Here is a 20,868-nt window from a genome sequence, read left to right on the forward strand (position 1 = left end):
AATATTCTTCTGCAAGATATTTGCACTGATATTTGGATTGGAATCAGAAATAAGTGTTTCTTATAATGTGCACACAAATATTCTGTAATATTGATGTCAATGGCAAATTTAAACACAACTATTTAGTTGTGAATATACTGTAGCAGTTAAAAAAAGACATTTGGGAGGAACACCGGGTAGATGAACATCTCTGAATATAAAATAAGAAACAAGAGAATGAGTTTGTCTAAATAGCAACAGTTTGGCTAAATCTAGCTGAACGACCAGATGAGCTGCTTGTTTGTAAAGTGCTTTACTGAACTCACCGAACTCCAGTTTTCTGGATTCTCAGCCACTTTCACACTTTGTGCACACCGATGTTTCTCCTTGTAGATGTGGAGAACAAGTGTTTTTATTAGCGAAATGCAATGAAACAGTTTTATGTACGAATAGTTTAACTAGATTAATAACAGGTAAGTGTGTCTGAAAAAGCACATAAAAGGGTTGTAACATGTTGAATGCCACCAGCTGAAAAGGCCATTGTCACCTGTGCTGCGTGGGCTTGAAATTAGTTTTTTTTTTTTTAATCTATCCAGATGCATGACACCGAGCCATTATTTCACACGTCTCTGCCAACATGCTGCTTTTCCCTCTCTTCCTCTCTCCCTCCCTTGTTTTCTCAGTCTCTCTTTCTTTTCCTCCCTCCAGCCTGCTCGCTCTGTCTGGAAGCTGCTGAGGAGCTGAATGGTCAGAGCCAGGATGAAGTCATCATGTCTTTATATCATTATATTCTCCTTTTACCTTTTTTAGTCACAGAAAACCCATAAGGGTGGGGCAGCGGTGCATAGATTGGCTGTCGATGGAATTGACACACACACACACACACACACAACCACACACATATACACACACACACACACACACACACACACACACACACACACACACACACACACACACACACACACACACACACACACACACACACACACACACACACACACACACACACACACACACACACACACACACACACACCCTTTAACCCTGTGCCCACTCTCACTCCACCAGTGGGCCCCAGTGTTTTCCATCGCCACTTTCTCACAGTTTCCATGACAGAGTCGTTTTAAATGGGCACAGTCACTTTTCTTTTTGGGAAATGCTGTGTAAAGTGACGTTGGCCTTCAGTGGATAATGCTCTACTTTATAGCGCCTCTGTGACGAAAGAATAATCCTTAAAGAGCTGCCAGCTTTTAGAGAGTTAATCGATTTTGTAGTTTTTATTAACAGCTTAGTTAAGCGAAAGAAAAGGACAACACGTGCTACATGTGCTACCATATCAGGACAATTAATATAAAGGAATGGCCCAAACAAACATTTTTTTTTCTTTTCTTTAGGGAATGTCTTAATGTAAAGTTGATGTTTTGACCGTTTTTCTAATAGATTAAGTTTTTAAATCGCACAGTGTGCCCACTAGAGGCTGGACCATCAGCTCAGTTTGTCAGAGCTCAGCTTGTTTTTACATCAGAATTCCTACAGTGTTTATTGTTCACTAGGTTTTATCGGGAGCTGAATTAACCACAGAGGTCTCTTCCTCTCCAGAACAAACAGACCCAGTCCTATAACCATAGAAAACACTAAATTAAGCAGTTTCTGATAAAAATCTGAGTTTCTCTAATGCTCTTCAGCGGACACAGTGGAGTGTGTTTGGGCCGCTAGTCTTGTTGTGATCTGCATCCATATACTTGACTTAATGTTTCCAGTTATGGCGGATAATGAGAGCTCACTTTAACTGTCATTTTGTTACCCCAACCGTACCAGTGTTTGTTTTTTGTGCTTGTGTTTTACAGAGGACATTAACAATGCTTAAGTCTGGTGGACTTTGGCTTGTACTTCACTATCAAGCACCAAAAAGTTGTGTGAAAGGCTTTCTGATTTCCATTTCAAAGAGTCAAAATGTCCAAAGTTAATGAAAATATCAACATAAATGTTCCTGCTCATCTACTGAGATCGTTTCATGGCCCAGCCCAGTGTCCACCTTTATTTTCAGCATCACTACAACACTAACCAGGGTCCATGCTGTCATTAGAGCTCCGCTTGGTGGGGCAGTTAATGATTTAGAAGTTGTTTGTGACTCACACGCACACACTGGCCTGTTTGATGAACATCCATCTGTGGCCACTAATTCCTAACAAGCGTCTTTTCAGCTACTTTTCCACTCAAGCTAATATATTTGTGTGTGTGTGTGTTCGAGCATAAGAACGTACACATGGACTGTTTGCTACAGACAAACTTTCCACATCCCAACACACACACACACACACACACACACACACACACACACACACGTTATTTTTTCAATGTATGTATATGAGTGCAGGCTGAGTAAACCCCACAGTGGTTTCTAGGCCCAGGGTGAATAAAGGTGCCTTTTGTCAGGCCTGGGGTGGGTTGGGGCGGCCGGAGAGGAGGCGGGGTGGGTGGGGCGGGGGTGTCCAGTCTGGAACGAGCATGAATGTTCCCTCAGTTCCCTCAGACATCGCACTTCCCTGCCTACTTTCACAGCCGAACTAGAAGAGAGCAAGAGAAAAGAGAAGGAGGAGGACCTCGGGGTGGGGTAGAGAGGGGTGCCAGGGTGGAGGTGGATGAGGAGGAGGAGGAGGAGGAGGAGGAGGAGGAGGAGGTGGAGGAGGAGGAGGAGGTGGGGTGTGTCTGAGGAGGTGAGCGGGAAGCCGGCGGGGTGGGGCTTGCGTCCAGCCAGTGAGCTCATTGGAACAGCGTTGTTGTTTTATCCTCCTACTGAGCGTGTAGTTTTTGGAAGGCATACGAGCCACCAGCCAGCCTGCTCCCTCAGTCGCCCCTCACCGCTGCAGCAGAGAGGAGCCACCCCCCACCCATTTCTGCCCTCCGTACACATTCACACTTCATCCAGCCTGCCTTACTCACTGCTTCCATCAGTCAGGGGGATCAAGCAAACACCTGACTCGCCAAGTTTGCTTTAATTAGTGAGTTTTACTAGCCTTTTTTTTTTTTAAATTTCACATCTCCTCTCTGTGTTTTGGAGGATTTTTTTTCTGCATCCTTTGCTGATCCCTGTTCTTCATTTGTCGGTGAGAAACCAAGTGGACAAGAATTTCCCGCTGTGCCGTTTAACGAGGACAAACACTGAGAGAAAAACTGTGAAGAGAAGCGAGCGACAGAAAGGTGTCCTAACTGGAATTGTCTTTTTCTCTCTGTTTCTCCCTCAGCCGTCTGGTGCACCGGTGGAAAATGATCCTCTGGGCTCAATGCCTCCTGGATGGGGTAAGTTTGCACACACTCGTTGAACATACACTCCAGGCATACATAATCTCAGTGAGGGGTGCTGAACAGTTAGTGAATAGTCTCAATGTTTGGCTTCTGTCTAACAGTAAGAGTTTGTTCAGTCTGAAAGTTGTCTGTACCTTCTGGAGGTGTTGAAGTGGTTTCAATAATGCCTGGACTTCTCCTTGGTCAAAACCCTCAAATCCTCACAAGTCTTGTCAAAGTTCATCCAACAGTAAGACAATGCAGCTGTTCAGGATATAAACCCTGGTGACTTGAATCAGTCACTTGCCTTCAAAATTAGTTCTTTATTTCTAACCTCAGTGTTGAGGGAGGGAGTTAGTATTTTCTCTCCTCACTCAACTGTGCACCTTTTTTTTGTTACTTATTTGGAGCATTCGGCAACATCACAAAAATCCTGCTCCTGTGGCTTTTTGTTTCTTGCTCCAGTGCCTTGGTTGGCTCGGTTTGAATTGATTGATTTATGTCTCCATTTGAAAATCTCGGTAAAATGTCTCTCTGATTCATGTCTGTTGTTTCTATTAATTCCTCACTGTTTGGATTCATTTCACTTTAAAGTCCCATAATTACAGAGGCCACATTGTTACCAGTGGGACTCTTTATAATTCAACATTTTCCCAGTTGAGCATTGTAATCGGATCTACACAGAATCGTGTCTCACACATTTATTCATTCATTCATAAAGGAACACTGCTGGCAGATCCTGTCTCTCCAACATTTTCACAGACTTCATCACACAGCCATGTTCTCTCCAAAAAAAAAAAAAAAACTCTACTCCCTCTGCCCATGATGCCTTTTCAACATGCTGCGGTACCTCAAGACCCAAAAACCTCAATTATATCACTGGCTCACATTCGCTTCTCTGGCGCTCTTTTTTTCATCTGTGGTCACTTCCCTCCGTCTCTCTCTCTTTTTTTTTTTTTTTAAGGCTCAGATTCAAAAAGAGAAAGATGGGAAGAAAGAGGGAAAGATGCAGCAGATAAAAAAAGAGAGACAGTGGTGAATTAAAGAAACTGGTAAAAGGAGGCGGTGGGGGATCAGACTGGATAGTAAAGTGGGGGGTGGATTGAGTTGAGGAGAAAGCTAGAGTTGCAATGTGAGCACTACTGTTTCTGGGCCCTCCACACACTCCTGTTAATGAGAAAAAGATGTCTGAGCGGCGGAGTGGGGAGGAGGAGGATGGGGCACCAGCTACTCTCTCATGAGACCCGTGACCCGCCGTACACACACACACACACACACACACACACTTTTTACAATCTACCATAAAATCTTATTCGGCGTTTAAGGTTCCTCCAATGAAGCTATAAACTTTGCTTCATTTTAAAGTCAAATATAAGATCTTAGCCCTGTGCTGAGGCCGTACGTTGACTTTCAAACACCCCCGGCACACTCACAAGCACACTTGGGTTTACCCTGGTGAGGCATTCAGATCAGGCCACAGTGAAATATCACACACTCTCACTGGTTTTCTAGTATGAGGGTGAGATATTTTTTTGTCCTCATGCTAACAGAGAGGGACACTCAGTTTGTCCCTGTGATCCCGGACGATTTATCAGGAACCTGCCCGATATATATCTGTAGTATGGCTGTTCATTTATCTATGTTTTTGATTTGCAGCCATGCACATTATAGAAGTAAAACATGCAATGCAGAAAACAGTACTTGAGGAATTGTGTCATCGCATAGTTTTTTTTTCCCCCCACTGTAGCAAGCTCTGAGTCTGGTTTACAACACTCTCATCACCGTCTGTCTCACATGTAACAGAGCGTCACAGCTGATGATGCTGGTGCACGCTGTAGTTGGTTTAAAATGTGTAACAACTTCAAATGTACATTCAGTTGTAAAAAATGCAGCCTTCAGACTGCGTTGCAAAGTCGTTTTGCTGCAACATTGGTGCTCAGTCCACATCAGAAAAGCTAAATTTCTATTCTAATTTGAAAATGATGTGTAGTAACTACTATATTGCTGATGAGTTTATTTTTCTCTATTCAGAAATCAGTATCTGCATCAGTCTTCCCAAATTGGTTGACCTGTATTTGTTCATTTTTTTTGTTCATCCCAAGTCAGTTTAAAAAACTTCCCAACATCCCTAACTCTTTCTCTTCTTGCACCGTTTGCTCTTTTGTGTCCACAGAGAAGCGTCAGGACAATGGCAGAGTGTACTTTGTCAACCACAACACACGGACAACACAGTGGGACGACCCTCGGACCCAAGGGTGAGACTATGAACGCCAGAAAGCACTCACGCTCCAATGTGTGTTTGTGTCCCTACGTGTGTGTTTGTGTGTTTGCATGGCGCTTTGGGTGTTTGCTTGTAGTGAAGAAGGTTTAAATCATCATAGAACGATGAAAGAGGTGTTCATCTTTAGTTTGATTTATGAGTTTCCCACTGATCAGGGACGTCTTGGGATATCATGGAAATCAAAAGAAGAAACATTTGAAACATTCTCATGGGGCAATGCAGCAGAATCTGGAAAATGTCAGAATTTGTTTTGCATACTGACTGATCTAGCCCTCCAGATATAAGCGTAGCCTTCCTAACTCCCTTCTATTCTTGATAACCCAATGATGATTTTAAAAACGTTCTCTTCAACCTGCTCTTCATTTGATCACTTTTCTAGTATCGCTCCCTTTTCTTTGACATTGAAACCCTTTTTCAGCTCTTCCAGAAATCTTTCCTCTCACCTCATTCATCCTGATTGAACCTTTTAACCTCTGAACTATTACATTTCACACATCAAAGATTCAAATCCTCAGTACTTTTCTCAGGACCATCTTCTGCTCTTTATGCCACCATGTAATGAGCTGGAGATGTGAGATGGTTGTTAAAGCGGCCTTTGACAGTTCTCAAACGTTTTGTTACAACACTTATTGTTGCTGAGAAGATGTTTCCAGAATCTTCAGACTCTTGTAGTGATCTGACCATAAAGGGTTTTTAAGCGGTTTCCAAACAAACTAATGTAGCTAATAAGGACCTGAGTCAAAATTTAAAAAAATCAAATTTCTTTGATTGTGATCATGTTCAGAAAACAAAACCACTGTTTTTTTCTCTTGGGAATAAAATGAGCAAAGACTTCTGTCAGTTCAATTTGAAAGCAAACTGTAAAATATTTTTTAAAGTCTTTTGGGATGATCAACAGATTGAATAATTGTGCTTTAAGGAGAGTCTCAGAAAATGCTGGAAGTTTCTTCTGAACAGCAGAAAGTGTTGTTAAATGAGCTTCTGGGTTTGTCAAAGATATCTGGCCGTTCTTTAAGCACACAAACTGATTCTCTTTGACTAGAGCACGATAAGAAATCATGAGAAATACAAACTACTGCTGGGGTGGAGTCATTTTTGGCCCAATCAAAATGTTCCCGTCTCTTATAATAAAAGATGATTTTTCTCCGGGCCTCTCCTACTGTAATGAAGTCCCTCTTGACTTTACTCTCTAAATGATTTCAGTCTGAGGAGTTAAACACGATGATTGTGAGGTTTGCTTTAGAGTCGTGGGCTTTAGATCCAAAGGTTGGCAGGGGAGGTGTGTTAGTTTCATCCCCAGGATGGGGCTCCTCCGGCTGGGACCGTGCTCACTGCCCTCTCCCTGTTGCAGGATGATCAAGGAGCACCCCCTGCCACCGGGCTGGGAGATGAAGTACACCGCCGAGGGAGTCCGATATTTTGTGGACCACAACTCGCGCACCACCACCTTTAAAGACCCCCGCCCCGGGTTTGAGTCAGGGTAAATATTTTCTCAGCCCTTCCTCGCAAAGTTGCTTCTTATAGAAATGAAATAAAAGTTTGTAAAATGCTGAGGCAGTGATATTCAGAGGAGATGATCTCTATCAGGGTCATGGAAAAATCTACAGAGAGAACTAAAGTAACTCATAACTGCTGGGTCTGACATTCCTGCACTGCAAATACTAATTTAAACAGTCCTGCTGTTTTGTAAAAGAGAATGAAATAGGTCCAACTTGTATCTTTATTTCATCTTCATCATCCTTTTCTTTCTACATCATTATGAAGCCTTTTTTTTTAAACACTGCTTTTCATCACTTTGCCTTTTAGAAAGTTTTACTTTGAACCACAAAGAATCAACTCAGCCATCACAGAGAGAGCTGATACCAACTATCATTTTAATTATTGATCAATCCCAATATTATTAGTACTGATTTATGGTCAATAAAAATGTGTTTTAGTGTTAGGAGGAAGCCCAAGATGGTGTCTTGAATTGTCTTCTTTATCCACAACTCAAAGATTGACTTGTGGGATAAAAAATCTCAGAGGTTATATGCTTGTCTTACAGTTAATGATTAACTTAACAGCTGATAGCTTGTAATTTAAACAGCTAAATGATGCCGCTCTTGCAGAGACAAAGTTAACTTTATCACCTCAAGTTGTCCATGCCAGCACACACACACACACACACTCACACACTAACACACTAACACAGACCTCTCCCCCCAGCCTGTGGCTGTTTGCTTTGCCCTGAAGCTGTCTCGAATCTCACCACAAAAGTCAGGAGAATGTGCAGATGTGCAACAGCAGATCCTCTGCAGACTGCACGGGCTTCTTTTGCCGCTGCTGTTTGTGCCTCTTTGTGCTTGTGTGCTGCATGAAAGTTTGTGTTTGTGCTTGTGTGTGTGTGTGCCTGTTTGTGTGTGAGTGCATCTGTAGGCTGCATTTTTATGCTGATATTTGAACATGTCTTTAGGCCGATGTTCATGGAGGGCATCAGAGAGACACTCTATTGTCTTTACTCTAAATCCTGCAGGAGTGTGTGTCTGTGTGTGTGTCCGTAGCCAGTACTCTGCCGCTGTGGTCTCCATTTCCTTACCCCGACCGAGATGTTCACTGGCAGCTTGGCGAGCTCTAACCCCAACACATTACAGGCCTCCTTCGTTTTCTCTCTCTCCTTCCTCCCATTATCTGTCTGTCTTTCTCTCTTTTTCTCAGCCTCTGCAGTGCTGACAAAGCACATTGCCCCTGTGTGTGTGTGTGTGTGTGTGTGTGTGTGTGTGTGTGTGTGTGTGTGTGTGTGTGTGTGTGTGTGTGTGTGTGTGTGTGTGTGTGTGTGTGTGAGCACAGTTAGCAGAGCTTAAACTAACACAGCTGCAGGCTCGGACTCACCTCAGTCTCTCAGACCCAGACACACTGAGTCGTTGTTAAGAACAGAATGGGTCATATGATTTTAAAACTGACTTTGAGACCCGGAACACCAGTTGTTGTTGTTAAAGGAGACACCAACACCGTCACTTTGTTTATTTCTTGAATGTGTTTATTTGTTTATGCAGGTTCACTGATGTTAATCTGACAGTTTAAGAATGTTTCTTTTCTCTCCCTTTTCTTGGTCGCAGGTCTCGGCAAGGTGGTTCACCTGGCGCATACGATCGCAGCTTCAGGTGGAAATACCACCAGTTCCGTTTCCTGTGCCATGTAAGTGTAACTGGAATCTGGAGCTCCGACAAAACTTTCTTTCTCAACAAAACTCATTGTGATCCCAATATTGATTGTGAGTGTATTGAATATTGAACAAAACCAATGGAACCCGCTTAGTCCGTTGTAAGATTTAAGTCTGATTTCTGTTATTCAGCCTCACTCTGAACAGGGATTCATTACCTCAGAAGTGAATAGAAGCATATTTGTGCTGGTTGACACAGATATTCTGATTATGAGACTTTTAATTCCCTCTTAAAATAAATTAGAAAAAAGTGAGATTCTGTGTCATAAAAATGTCTGTAGTAAGAGAACAGCTGGAACACAAGAACTTTCTCATGAATTTGGGTTTAAATTAGAGGTGATATCGGGGGCCAGTAGTGTAGTGGTTGTTGCACGAGGCTGTAGTCCTCAGAGTGGACGGCCCTGGTTCGAATCCGACCTGTGGCTCCTTGATTCATGTCATTCCCAACTCTCTCTCTCCTAGATTTCTGATTCTATCCACTGTCCTATCTCTAAAATAAAGACATGAAAAGCTCAGAAGTAAACCTTTACAAAAAAAAAAAAATTGTGTTGATATAAAGATTTGTGATAACAAGCAGACTGTCCATGTGCTCTACGAGGCTTTACAGAAGGGCCTACTGATTCAAACCTGTTTCGCAATGTGCTTTCCTGCGTTTAAAGTAATTTTTTATACTCAATTCTTTTTATTAAATTCAGAATATTGATTTGTTTTCTTTCTTCCCTGTCTAGTCCAATGCCTTGCCCAGCCATGTCAAGATCTCTGTGTCCAGGCAGACGCTGTTTGAAGACTCGTTCCAGCAGGTCAGAGATGTGCCAAACACAAATCTGTTCCACACCCTGAAATAAAAAATAAAACAGATATCAGTTAAACAACATTAAAATAACCAACACATATTACCACACATACAAAAAAATACCAGCAGCCACAGAATCTTTGAACTTGATTTAAAACAACACATTCATTTACTGTGGAAGTAATGAATGTCAAATCTAATCATACATTAGTAACAACCTTTCCATTTAAAACAAATCTCAAAGTGCTATTCCACAATGTTGTGAACAATTGATTTTGTTTTGTCATCAGATCATGAATGTGAAGCCCTACGACCTTCGGCGCAGACTCTACATCATCATGAGAGGAGAGGAAGGGCTGGACTACGGCGGGATCGCCAGGTGAGGCCAACCAACCAAACTTTACTTTTTCTCCTCACACTTTTTTGTGTGTTTTACATTATTTTGGGTCTATCTTTTAACCCACTGATATTTTTTTTTAAGTTGGTGAAGGGGTGTTGTGTTTCCCCTCTTGGTAAACTTGTTCCTGAAAGTGTCTGACTGTGATCTGTTGTGTGTGTGTGTGTATGTGTGTGTGTGTGTGTGTGTGTGAGTGAGGATTAAATCTCACTGGTTGGCAGCAGACGTCCTACTGTTAATCCCTCAATGTTCCTATATGTATCGCTCTCTGAAATCACCTCCTCCCCTCTTCCTGTCCTCACCCACTTACTTCACCCATCCATCACATCCACCCCCTGTCTCCGCTGTCCTCTGGATCCTCCTCTCTAAATTTGTGGTTATTTTTTTCTGTTGGTGGTGTTCTCATTTATTTATTTTTTTTCTGTTTGGTTTTGCATTGTGTCTCTGTCTCCGGTGTCACGTCAGTGGTTTTACCCTATGGTAGGTGACATCATGCTGTTCTACCACAGGGTAGAACCACGGACGGGATGTTGGGAGGTGTCTGCGTCCGTCCGTCAATCAGTCCATACATCCCCTCCCATACACCCCAAGGGGGAGTGCAAGGTGGCCTTGGGAGTGCTTGGTTTTGTGCTGCAGCTGGTGGTGGTGCTGCTGGTGGCCCTCATTCTCTCTAACATGCATCCATCCAAAGTCTGTCTGTTTTTCCTTTGTTTTTTCTTCCTCTTGTATTTATCCTTTCATGTTATTCATTATGTCTTACGTAGTACCGTATGTGTCAGAGTTGTGTTTGTGTGCACTTTTGTTCATTTTCTGTATATTCCTGTTGATAGAACTTTCTAGAAATGGATTTGAATTTGGCAAGGTTGATCCAAACGAGACAATCATAGAAAGCCTGCTACAGCTCGGAGAGAGAAGCTGTTCCTCAGTCTGTTAGTCTGGGTTTTCCAGATGGTAGGGGACAAACAGACTGTGTCCTGAGTGTGTTGTGTCTTTGCTGATGATGGTACAGTAGCTCTCTTTTGTAGGCGACCAGAATACACAGCATCCCGGTCCGGTAGCACAGCTCCTTTAACCCTCTGTGCTGTTTTTACAATCCGGACCAAGGGTTACTAGTAAGAAACAAGTTACCGTAGTTATTTGCTTGGTATCCATTTCTACAAACAGTAATATGTTATAAGATTGTAACCACTCTGTGCTGTCCATCCTTGATTAGTTCAAAATGTTACTTATTTTAAGAATGTTTTATTTGTCTCAAATTAATCTGAACATGATCAGAAAGAGCGATATGCATCTGGCTTTAAGGAACTTAGTGTTCTAGCAGCAGCTGTGGAACAAAATCACAAAACTCTCCATGTCTCAAAGGTTCTATGATTTTTGTTCTGTCTGTATTTGTTGCTTTAATGTGTTTTTCTTTATTGTGATTTCGTCCACTCTTCTTTTTCAGCTTTATTTACCACACAATGTGTTTGATTTCCTTTGATTGTCCCTCAGATCACTTTGTCTCTGCTCACACTGTTTCCACTTCCTGTTGTGAAGAAGACTATTTTTAAGACGGTCCCTTATTGTAAAGGAATGATCAAGTGCTTACATTGAATCTTCGTATGATATCATACATCCCTTATGTCATCTCTCAGGCTCTTAGTATGACGTCTTCCTCTCCTGCATTAATCACTTCTGTTGTCTCCGTGCAGGGAGTGGTTCTTCCTGCTGTCCCACGAGGTGCTGAACCCCATGTACTGCCTGTTCGAATACGCCGGCAAGAACAACTACTGTCTGCAAATCAACCCCGCCTCCTCCATCAACCCCGACCACCTCACATACTTCCGCTTCATCGGACGCTTCATTGCCATGGTAAGAGTCGATTTAGAACTGACGTATTTAAATCCCATCTTCTTTGTCTTGCATTTGATGAGTAGTTATTTTCAGTATTTTTGTATCATTTTAAATATTCATGTGCCCTTATGAAAATAATGTCTTAACCACAACTTGAGAAAACAAGGTTTTTAAGCTCAATTTCTTAATGTGTTGAGAAAGTGACGCACATTACCCAAAAGGTTGCCAGCTGCACGACCCCCCAACTGTCCTCCAGGGTCCTGGCCGTGTACCCGTCATGAGGAGATGTTAGCTTGCAACCATTGACCTTCTCTGCAGAGGGGAAGATGTGCTGCAGCCTGCTGTTGAATATTTACATTAAAATTCTGAAATAAAAGAGAACGTCACAATAAGATGTTAGTAGGAGTGCATTGCTAAACCTGAACTAGTATCAACCATAAGAGCAGTAAGGTGAGGATTGCCTGTTGAGTCGATCTTCAAAAACGTGCAAAGACATCCTCATGACCTAAAGTGACCACACTGTGAGACAGACATGTCCACTGTGAGGTTCCAATAAAGAAATTATTTATTTACTGGTTTAGAAGAAAATAAATGTGCTTGTTAATTGAAGTTGTTAAGTGACAGCTGGATCCAGAAAAGATTTTCCTTGAAGAATTAGTAGAGACAGAAACATTGTGCCCACATGTGTGTGTTGACATATTTATGAGGTGGGATTTAAATGTGTGTTTTGTGAAGCCAAGCTGTAATTTACTTCATGAACGTTGGCATGTTTCGAGGTTATTTGTTGAGCATTTGACTTAAAGGTGGCAGAGAAGAAGCTGTGATGGATGTTATCATCATCATTGATACTTAAAGTTTTTTAACAGTTGATGTACAGTCTGTACTATAATGTAGCTGTGGGCCCCAAAAACCGACACCCTCCACCCCTCCTTCAGTCTGCCGCCCCACCCCTCACCCACACCATGACCTAACTGCCGCACCCAGCACACACCCGCCAGCAGCCAACTATATTTAGTCCTAAAATGCACTTTGCTGACTCGCCTTATAAAGACGCTAGTCTCAAACCTTATCGCCATATTTTTCTTTCTCTCTCTTTACCATTCTTTACTCTCCGTCTATACCCCTCACTTTCCACTGACACCCTCGCTCGGGTCTGTAAATCTTCCTGTCTTCCTGTGTGTGTGTGTGTGTGTGTGTGTGTGTGTGTGTGTGTGTGTGTGTGTGTGTGTGTGTGTGTGTGTGTGTGTGTGTGTGTGTGTGTGTGTGTGTGTGTGTGTGTGTGTGTGTGTGTGTGTGTGTGTGTGTGTGTGTGTGTGTGTGTGTGTGTGTGTGTGTGTGTGTGTGTGTGTGTGTGTGTGTGTGTGTGTGTGTGTGTGTGTGTGTGTGTGTGTGTGTGTGTGTGTGTGTGTGTGTGTGTGTGTGTGTGTGTGTGTGTGTGTGTGTGTGTGTGTGTGTGTGTGTGTGTGTGTGTGTGTGTGTGTGTGTGTGTGTGTGTGTGTGTGTGTGTGTGTGTGTGTGTGTGTGTGTGTGTGTGTGTGTGTGTGTGTGTGTGTGTGTGTGTGTGTGTGTGTGTGTGTGTGTGTGTGTGTGTGCGCGTGCGTGTCTTTCCTGGCAGTGTGACAGACACATGGTCGCTCAGGATACAGTAGTACAGAACAGCCTGTGACTGAGTCAGTCAGTCAGTGAGTGTCTGTGTTGTTCTTGGCTCATCACTGCTCTGAGCCCTCTGTGGGTTTTTGAACATTAAACAGCTCCATCTGTCTGAGACAGCTCACTCTACCTCTGTGTGAACACACACGCACACCATGCTCACATTACGACCTGGTTTGAAGCCGTGTGAATGTCTTTGTGTTAAGTGCACACATGGGCTTCAGTTAGCATCGTGTTTTCTCTTAAATTCATCAAATATAAGTGACTCCTCATATTTCTGACTACAAGACTTCAGATGAAAAGATTCAGCACAACTCACCAGAGTGTCATTTTGAACACTTTTTAGTGGCAGATTGCAACCAGACACAGACATTTGACATTTCTTACTTTGTTCTCACAGTTTTTTAAAAATAGAATAAAGAAATAACATACTGTAACATTTAGTTGCTTGTATTTGTATCAACCAAGCATTATTTGTAAAGTACCAATTCATAACTAAGTGTTATCTCGAGACACTTTTCAAAAGAGCAGGTAAAAGACCTTACTCTTTGTTAAGAAAAATGGGAACGGGGAGATGGGATAATATGCAGGACGGATTTCTCCTTTGTATTCTTCGCCTTCCTGTATCCAAGCTTTCTTGCCGCTGAGGTGGAGGTCGGAGCAGGCCGTGCATGAATGAGGACGGCGGTGGTTGTGGGGACGACACAGTCCGATGTTGGCGGTCCGATTTGTATAAATTCATCCATTCGATTGTTGACTGCGCTTTAGAATGAGCAAGTTTAGCATAATGGACGCTCCCATCTTGGACTTTATTGAGCAAGAATTGGCCATTTTTTTATTCGAGTTCTGATCTGGAGAGGAGCGAGGGGTTAACGTATCTGAAGTTATCAGCTTCCACTTCCACTGGCAATGCATCCGTTTTTCGTGGTAACTGTTTTTACAAATTAGAATGCTAATTTGGACCAGAAAAAAAAGTAGGCTCTAAACATCTGTACCTGCTGACAAGTTGAACTGCAAACTTCTCAGTACTTCTCAGAATAATAAATCACTTAAAATGAGATCTGTTAGGTCACTCTTCAACCACAGGTAGCCAAAGCGTACTCTGCTTTACTGTCAGTTTACATCTAAATTGGGCCAAGAAGAAAGAAATGAGTGAGGACATTAGCTTAGTAGGGAAAATCTTCACATCTTTAAATCAAGTAAGGAGACAGGTTGTCCTTGTCTTCTCCACAGTCTCCCCCTGCTGTCCTTAAGAAGTAATGCAGATTTAAGGAACTTTCACTCTGAAACCAAGATGCTTCTTTAGTACCTGCTATTGTGGGCCCTCTGTTTTACTAAATGTGAAAATAATGTCCCAATCTGCCCTATTTTACTGACTTTAACTCACTCAGGCCACGTTTGATATTTACATTTTTGAACATTGTGAGTGCTGCATCCTGGTCCTGCATCTTGACACAAATTGAGTAGTAGAGTTCAGAGGTCACCTTTGCAGCTGTAAATGTGAAATGTGCACAGGTCCAGCGTGTGAGACGTTTATGACATTATAGTTTAGTCCTCGTAACTTCCTGTGTGTAAAAGCAGGTGTGGAGCTGCCAGGAATAAAAGGCCCATTCATGCTTCCTGTAAAGGGGACTGGCTGCTAAAGCATTTCCAACACTTGAATGTCCATGTAACAATCCCCAGTGAATCATCAACACTGAACTACTGAGAAGAATGTATGTGCAGTTTGTCTAAAGCTAATTTGAACCATATGTCACTAAAGACCATACAATAACACTATAATACAGCAGACTTACAGCGGGGGGGGGGGGGACTCCCCCACTCTGCTCTAGTTGGTTAAATCCAGGGACTCAAACCTGCCGTATCATCAGGTTTAGGGATCTGACGCTGTGTTTTTATGTGTATCTTTCTGGATTTTAGCAGTGAAAAGCAGGAAAGCAGGTTTCTTATTGTGGTTTCTAATGTAACCAATCCTCCCTGCAGGCGCTGTACCACGGGAAGTTCATCGACACGGGCTTCACACTACCGTTCTATAAGCGAATGCTGGACAAGAAACCCACGCTGAAAGACCTGGAGTCCATAGACCCTGAGTTTTTTAACTCCATCATGTGGGTCAAGTAAGTATCACAGGCGGGTTTACTTCTTCATCGTTGTGTCTTTGTTAAGAAAACCATTTAGAAGGACATTTCCCAGACTGTCGTTCTGATTCATGTTTGATTTTTTAACTCTGCATCTCTCTTTTAAAACCACGATATGTATTATTATGAAATCACTCAGTTACAAGTTTAAAACAGAAGGAATGATGATCAACCTCTTGAGATGAAAACATAAAATCCACATGTTTCTTTCCATCTTATCTCACAGCCTTAAGGTAAACATATCAGATAAATGGAACAGCAGTACAGCGATTATTTAAAATTTTGCGATTAAATGAACAGCAAACTGATTCAGAAAGCTAAATGAAATACTCCATGATACACGTTCTGGTTCTGAGTTCACTCGTTCTTTTTTATTGCAACTAGATGATTATTTGAAACACGGTTTTGTTTTCAGGTCTCTTCATTAAATTACTAATATAATTATAATTGATTTTCTTTGTGTGCAGAGAGAACAACCTGGAGGAGTGTGGCGTGGAGCTGTATTTTGCACAGGACATGGAGATCCTCGGGAAGGTTTCCACCCACCAGCTGAAAGACGACGGCGAGAACGAGCTAGTCACAGAGGAGAACAAGGAAGAGTACATCGGGTATGTTCAAACGGGCGGTGATGTTAACAGACAGAGATGAAGAGTGCACAAATAATAACTTCAAAGAGAAGTGATGTCAGTGATGGAGCCCATAAAAACCAACCTCTCTTCCTCCCCGCAGCCTGCTGACAGACTGGAGGTTCACTCGCGGAGTAGAGGAGCAGACCAAAGCCTTCCTGGACGGCTTCAACGAGGTGGTTCCTCTGGAGTGGCTCCGCTACTTTGATGAAAAGGAGCTGGAGGTGAGGAGGGCCAACAGGAAAACACATGAAACATGGAATATGCATTTGTTATGTCCAACTTGTTTAATTTCTTCCTTGCCCCAAATTTCCCCTCATACTGGAAATGCATGAGGTACAGCTAACAGATGTACACTTATGATTTATAGCTCTGTAGAAGATTTGCTGTGTTTAATGAAAAGACAAGTTTGTCTTCTTTTTTGTCTTTATGTTACTGTTTTAAATCATCTTCAGTTTGAATACAAAAAAGCTTTAATCTGGCTTTCTGGTCCTTTCAGACAGGAAGATCTCTTCTTATGTAGGGGAATCATTTCAACCTGTAAAACAAAAAGACAAAGAGTCAGAGTTTATAAGGTTCATCAGTTACAGTGACTTTAGAAAGATGGACTTTCTTCAGCAGTGAAGCTCTTAAAACAAGCAGAGGTTTGTTAGAAATAATCTACTTCTTGGCAGGAGGAGTAGAAAAGAACCTGCAGTCAGTTCCAGCTGTGGTTCAGTTTGTCATTTGCTCCCTATCCAGATGAAAAACATCATACACTTTAAGTTTCCATTAATGATGATGATATGAGAAAAGATGAACAGGACCACACTTATGAACACAGCAGGTTTTCTGCACTCGTTACTTTCAAAGTCTGTTTCCGTTAACCATCATGAATCCCTGCTGAAGCCAACGCTTTGATCTGTTCAGTGTTTAGTCGGCTCCTTCAGAGGCAGTGACTCACATGATGTATGAGTAGGCATAATGGCTCCATATAACATTAAAAAAAATGAGGATGGTGTTGAATTAGCATGTTGTGTGTTCCAGCTCATGCTGTGCGGAATGCAGGAGATTGATATGGCTGATTGGCAGAAGAACACCATCTATAGACATTACACCAAGAACAGCAAGCAGATCCACTGGTTCTGGCAGGTACGGACACACTCTGAACACACACAGTGTGAGCGAGCAATCAGGTGACAGTATTCAGAGAATGACGGAGTTTCATTCCTGCAGGTGGTGAAGGAGATGGACAACGAGAAGAGAATCCGTCTGCTTCAGTTCGTGACAGGAACGTGCCGGCTGCCTGTCGGAGGCTTCGCTGAACTCATAGGTACACAACATCGGTTCACACAACTACACATCCATCACTGTGTTGTGATATTTTCCTCACATAACATTATGTTTCTCACATAACCCACTTTTTTTTAAATGATTAAATTTGTTTTGAGGAAAAGTTTTTTCATTCATTTAAAAAGTAGTATGCTACAAGTCACTTCCCTCCCCTCATAAGACTTTCCTTTACACGATGACTGAAGTATTTCTCTTTATCTTTGGTGTATAAATCTTTATACATATATATATCGATATATGTTTTCCTTAGACAGCTATGATTAAAAAAAAAACATTCACACGGTATTAAATGCAATTTTTTATTTTCTTCATTTGACCCCTGCAGGAAGTAACGGTCCCCAGAAGTTCTGCATAGACAAGGTGGGGAAGGAGACTTGGCTTCCAAGAAGCCACACATGGTAAGCTGCTGCCTCGTCCGTTAACAAGGAAAACTTTGTGCTGCTCAAAGGTCCACTTGTTACTTCTTCTGACTGATCTTCTTTCAATTAAAAAAAAACTTCTGAGTGTGATTTTAGTCTTGGTTTTGTTTTTGTTACTCAGGGATCCTACGATCTTCAGAAGGAGTATTCACTTTGATTATAGTTCTGAACTGCATAAATATGGAGGGAGAAGGAGAGTGTAGAAAACATTTGTGTTCCTGGACTACTACTTTGTTTGGAGGTAGATAGTCATACTGATATGAACTGAAGTGCAGCAATGTGTATAAAGCACACAATTAGAGATTATATAGTGGATGATGTAATTAAAGGGGTTAAATGATTTATTTTAAAACAAATTCCATCATAAACAGGTAGCTTCTTGTTTGCTGATGACAGGGAATGTCTGAACATCTGCAGAGGTTTTAGTCTGGAAATGTTTGAATGTTGTTAAATGGTAATATGTAGGAACTCTGCAAACTGTTTCACATGATCCAATATAAATACACGTTCTCCTACTATAAAATGTTGTTTATCTGTTTGTGCAATAGTTAATCATATCAATTGATTCTTAAGTGTACTGTGTGTTAGATGTGAGACAGCTGCCACACTGTGAATGCACAGAGGATGGACTAATAGTTTCCTGTTTGTCTCTCCCCCTCACAGCTTCAATCGTCTGGATCTGCCGCCCTACAGAAGCCTGGAACAGCTCCGAGAGAAACTCCTGTTCGCCATCGAGGAGACGGAGGGATTCGGACAGGAGTGACGCAGAAAAGAAACGGAGAAAATTCAATTCAATGGGATAGTTTTTCTTATTAATATAATTATTTTGCATTTGTTAATCACAGGGCTGATCACCTGTTGCCCTTCACCTGAGAAAGTCTGTGAACTGAATCATAGGAGAAAAGTTGGGAGGACGAGTGTGCTCGCATGTGTGTACATGTGTGTGTGTGCGCGTGTGTGTGTGTGCTTGCATACATTACCGCTACTGTGTACATGCATATAAATGGTGTGTATGTGTGTGAGTTGGAAGGATGGCACATGAAGATAGTTTTATATGATGAGAAGCTCAAACGCTCCCCCCACACCTACACCTCTACTCACTGCTTAGAAACGCACCGAAACCAGACGACAGGATAGTTTAAATGTCACAACAGCACAGCTTCCCCTCCAATGCAGTATAACATATCTACCAGAGAGACGTACATTTTTAACATTTAAAGTGACAGAGAGAGAGAGAGAGAGAGAGAAAGAGGCAGTGTATGAGAAGACCTTGTTTGTGTGTGATGTGTGTGTGTGTGTGTGTGCGCGTGTGTGTGCAAGAGGCAGGGAGCTGTTATCATGAACCAGCGCACCTCTGTGACAGAGGCCAGAGAGATGAGATGTGATTTTATTTTTCATTTTTTCATGTTACTTGTGAAATTCAGCATTTTTCTCCTGTACATAGCTCAAATAAATGAGATTTCAATCCTGGAGTTGTGTTCATTGTTTTTTCTTGAGAAAGACGGTCTTATGTGACGTACAGTGAATAATCATAGAAACCACAATTAGTCAGAAATCGTAACGCCTGCATCTTATATACGACTTAGTGTATGTGTTTGATACTTTCTGCACCCAAGTCTGCATTTGAAACACGACATGGATGAGGAACTTCATGTTACTGTTGAGAATAACATTTAATCATGGCTCCATGTAACGGTAAGCAGTGACACTGTTGTTGTCGGATCATACATTTGATAACTATTTGATAAGTGCTTCATCAGCTTTAAAACAAGACTTCATCTCATTGTTCTATCTTTTAAAAGTCAAAGGTGTTGTTCATTAAGACTAATTGCCTTAGAAAATGTTTAGAATTTTTTTTTTTTTAGCAATTGTTGTAATCACTATAATTGACACACATACACAGCAGCTGTTCATACATTAACTATTACTATAAAAAGAATCCTTTATGATGATTGTCTTTGTTCTAGTAGCATCAGAGGCAGCTGTATTTGTTTCAGTCTGTTTCATAGCCAGCTAAAACAGTTTTCTAACATTGGCTTATTAAAGGTTAATTACACTTATTTCTCATCTTTGTTTTTACATAAATATGTCAAACTGACTTCATGATGGATTTCTCCTGTAGGCCGTTTCGCTTGAAAATGCCTGGTTTCAAAAATGCTTTATTCATTTATTTATTTACTCTGACAGACTCGGGTTGCTGTTTTTTTTTTTTTGTCTGACATCATGACAGAGGATCAGTTGGCTGCGTACAGTCCACAGACGTACTGGTGGACATTGCTGTAGAAAGAGTCGCTCATAAACTAACTTGATGTTTTTGCTACAGAACTTTACCTTGTTAACGTATCAGTATGAGACAACAGTTTGAAGAAATTATCAGAACTTTTTAGTTCTTAAATCAGTTTAGTTTTTAAATCAGATATCTTTTGGGAAGAAATCAAATGTGTTAGCTATAATCCGGCTGCGTCACTTTGGTCTGTCAATTGACACTTTTTTCACTCCCTAAAAATATTAAAACACTAAAAAAAAGATCAAATTCTTCAGGACATCCAGGCATATCAGCTTTGTTTAGAGAAAATAAAAAGTAAAAGATGGCTGCTTTGAGTTTTTTTTCCACAGCAGTTGTTCCTTATTTGATCGAAGTTTGTTTTAATCATTATTTATATATTTAAGTCAAATAGCACAAGAAACGTTCTTATGTAAACTTAAGGCACTTTACCACCCTGACAGGCATGACAAGTAAAAGTAAACAAATAAAAACATGTTATTTTGCACACAAAAGTGGTTGGTAGCATTTTGTTTTCAACAGTGACAGTGGCAGAGAGAAGGACCCTGAACAGAACGCTCTCCATCCTGGACAACACCCACCACCCCTCTGCACAGCACCTTCAGCAGGCAGAGGAGTGTGTTCAGTGGCAGACTGCTGTCACAATCCT

At 41.6% G+C, this 20,868-nt stretch overlaps 1 protein-coding gene across 3 annotated transcripts in view; it reads left to right on the forward strand.

Annotated features, from left to right (window-relative positions):
• Nucleotides 1-19,405, forward strand: part of wwp2 (WW domain containing E3 ubiquitin protein ligase 2) — a 55,896-nt gene extending 36,491 nt beyond the window's left edge. For 2 of the 3 annotated variants that reach the window (XM_061036339.1, XM_061036340.1), the window contains exons 11-24: nucleotides 3,228-3,282; nucleotides 5,441-5,522; nucleotides 6,900-7,028; nucleotides 8,644-8,722; nucleotides 9,476-9,547; nucleotides 9,831-9,919; nucleotides 11,629-11,788; nucleotides 15,404-15,537; nucleotides 16,026-16,166; nucleotides 16,288-16,408; nucleotides 17,211-17,315; nucleotides 17,400-17,496; nucleotides 17,842-17,914; nucleotides 18,599-19,405. In XM_061036339.1, coding sequence (XP_060892322.1) covers nucleotides 3,228-3,282; nucleotides 5,441-5,522; nucleotides 6,900-7,028; nucleotides 8,644-8,722; nucleotides 9,476-9,547; nucleotides 9,831-9,919; nucleotides 11,629-11,788; nucleotides 15,404-15,537; nucleotides 16,026-16,166; nucleotides 16,288-16,408; nucleotides 17,211-17,315; nucleotides 17,400-17,496; nucleotides 17,842-17,914; nucleotides 18,599-18,698 — 1,437 coding nt within the window. In that variant the 3' untranslated portion in view covers nucleotides 18,699-19,405. The remainder of the gene's footprint in view (nucleotides 1-3,227; nucleotides 3,283-5,440; nucleotides 5,523-6,899; nucleotides 7,029-8,643; nucleotides 8,723-9,475; nucleotides 9,548-9,830; nucleotides 9,920-11,628; nucleotides 11,789-15,403; nucleotides 15,538-16,025; nucleotides 16,167-16,287; nucleotides 16,409-17,210; nucleotides 17,316-17,399; nucleotides 17,497-17,841; nucleotides 17,915-18,598) is intronic. The other variant, XM_061036341.1, reaches the window with a different exon arrangement.
• Nucleotides 19,406-20,868: the final 1,463 nt, after the last annotated feature.

Source organism: Labrus mixtus, chromosome 4, assembly GCF_963584025.1.
Source record: "Labrus mixtus chromosome 4, fLabMix1.1, whole genome shotgun sequence".
Classification (NCBI taxonomy): Eukaryota; Metazoa; Chordata; class Actinopteri; order Labriformes; family Labridae; genus Labrus; species Labrus mixtus.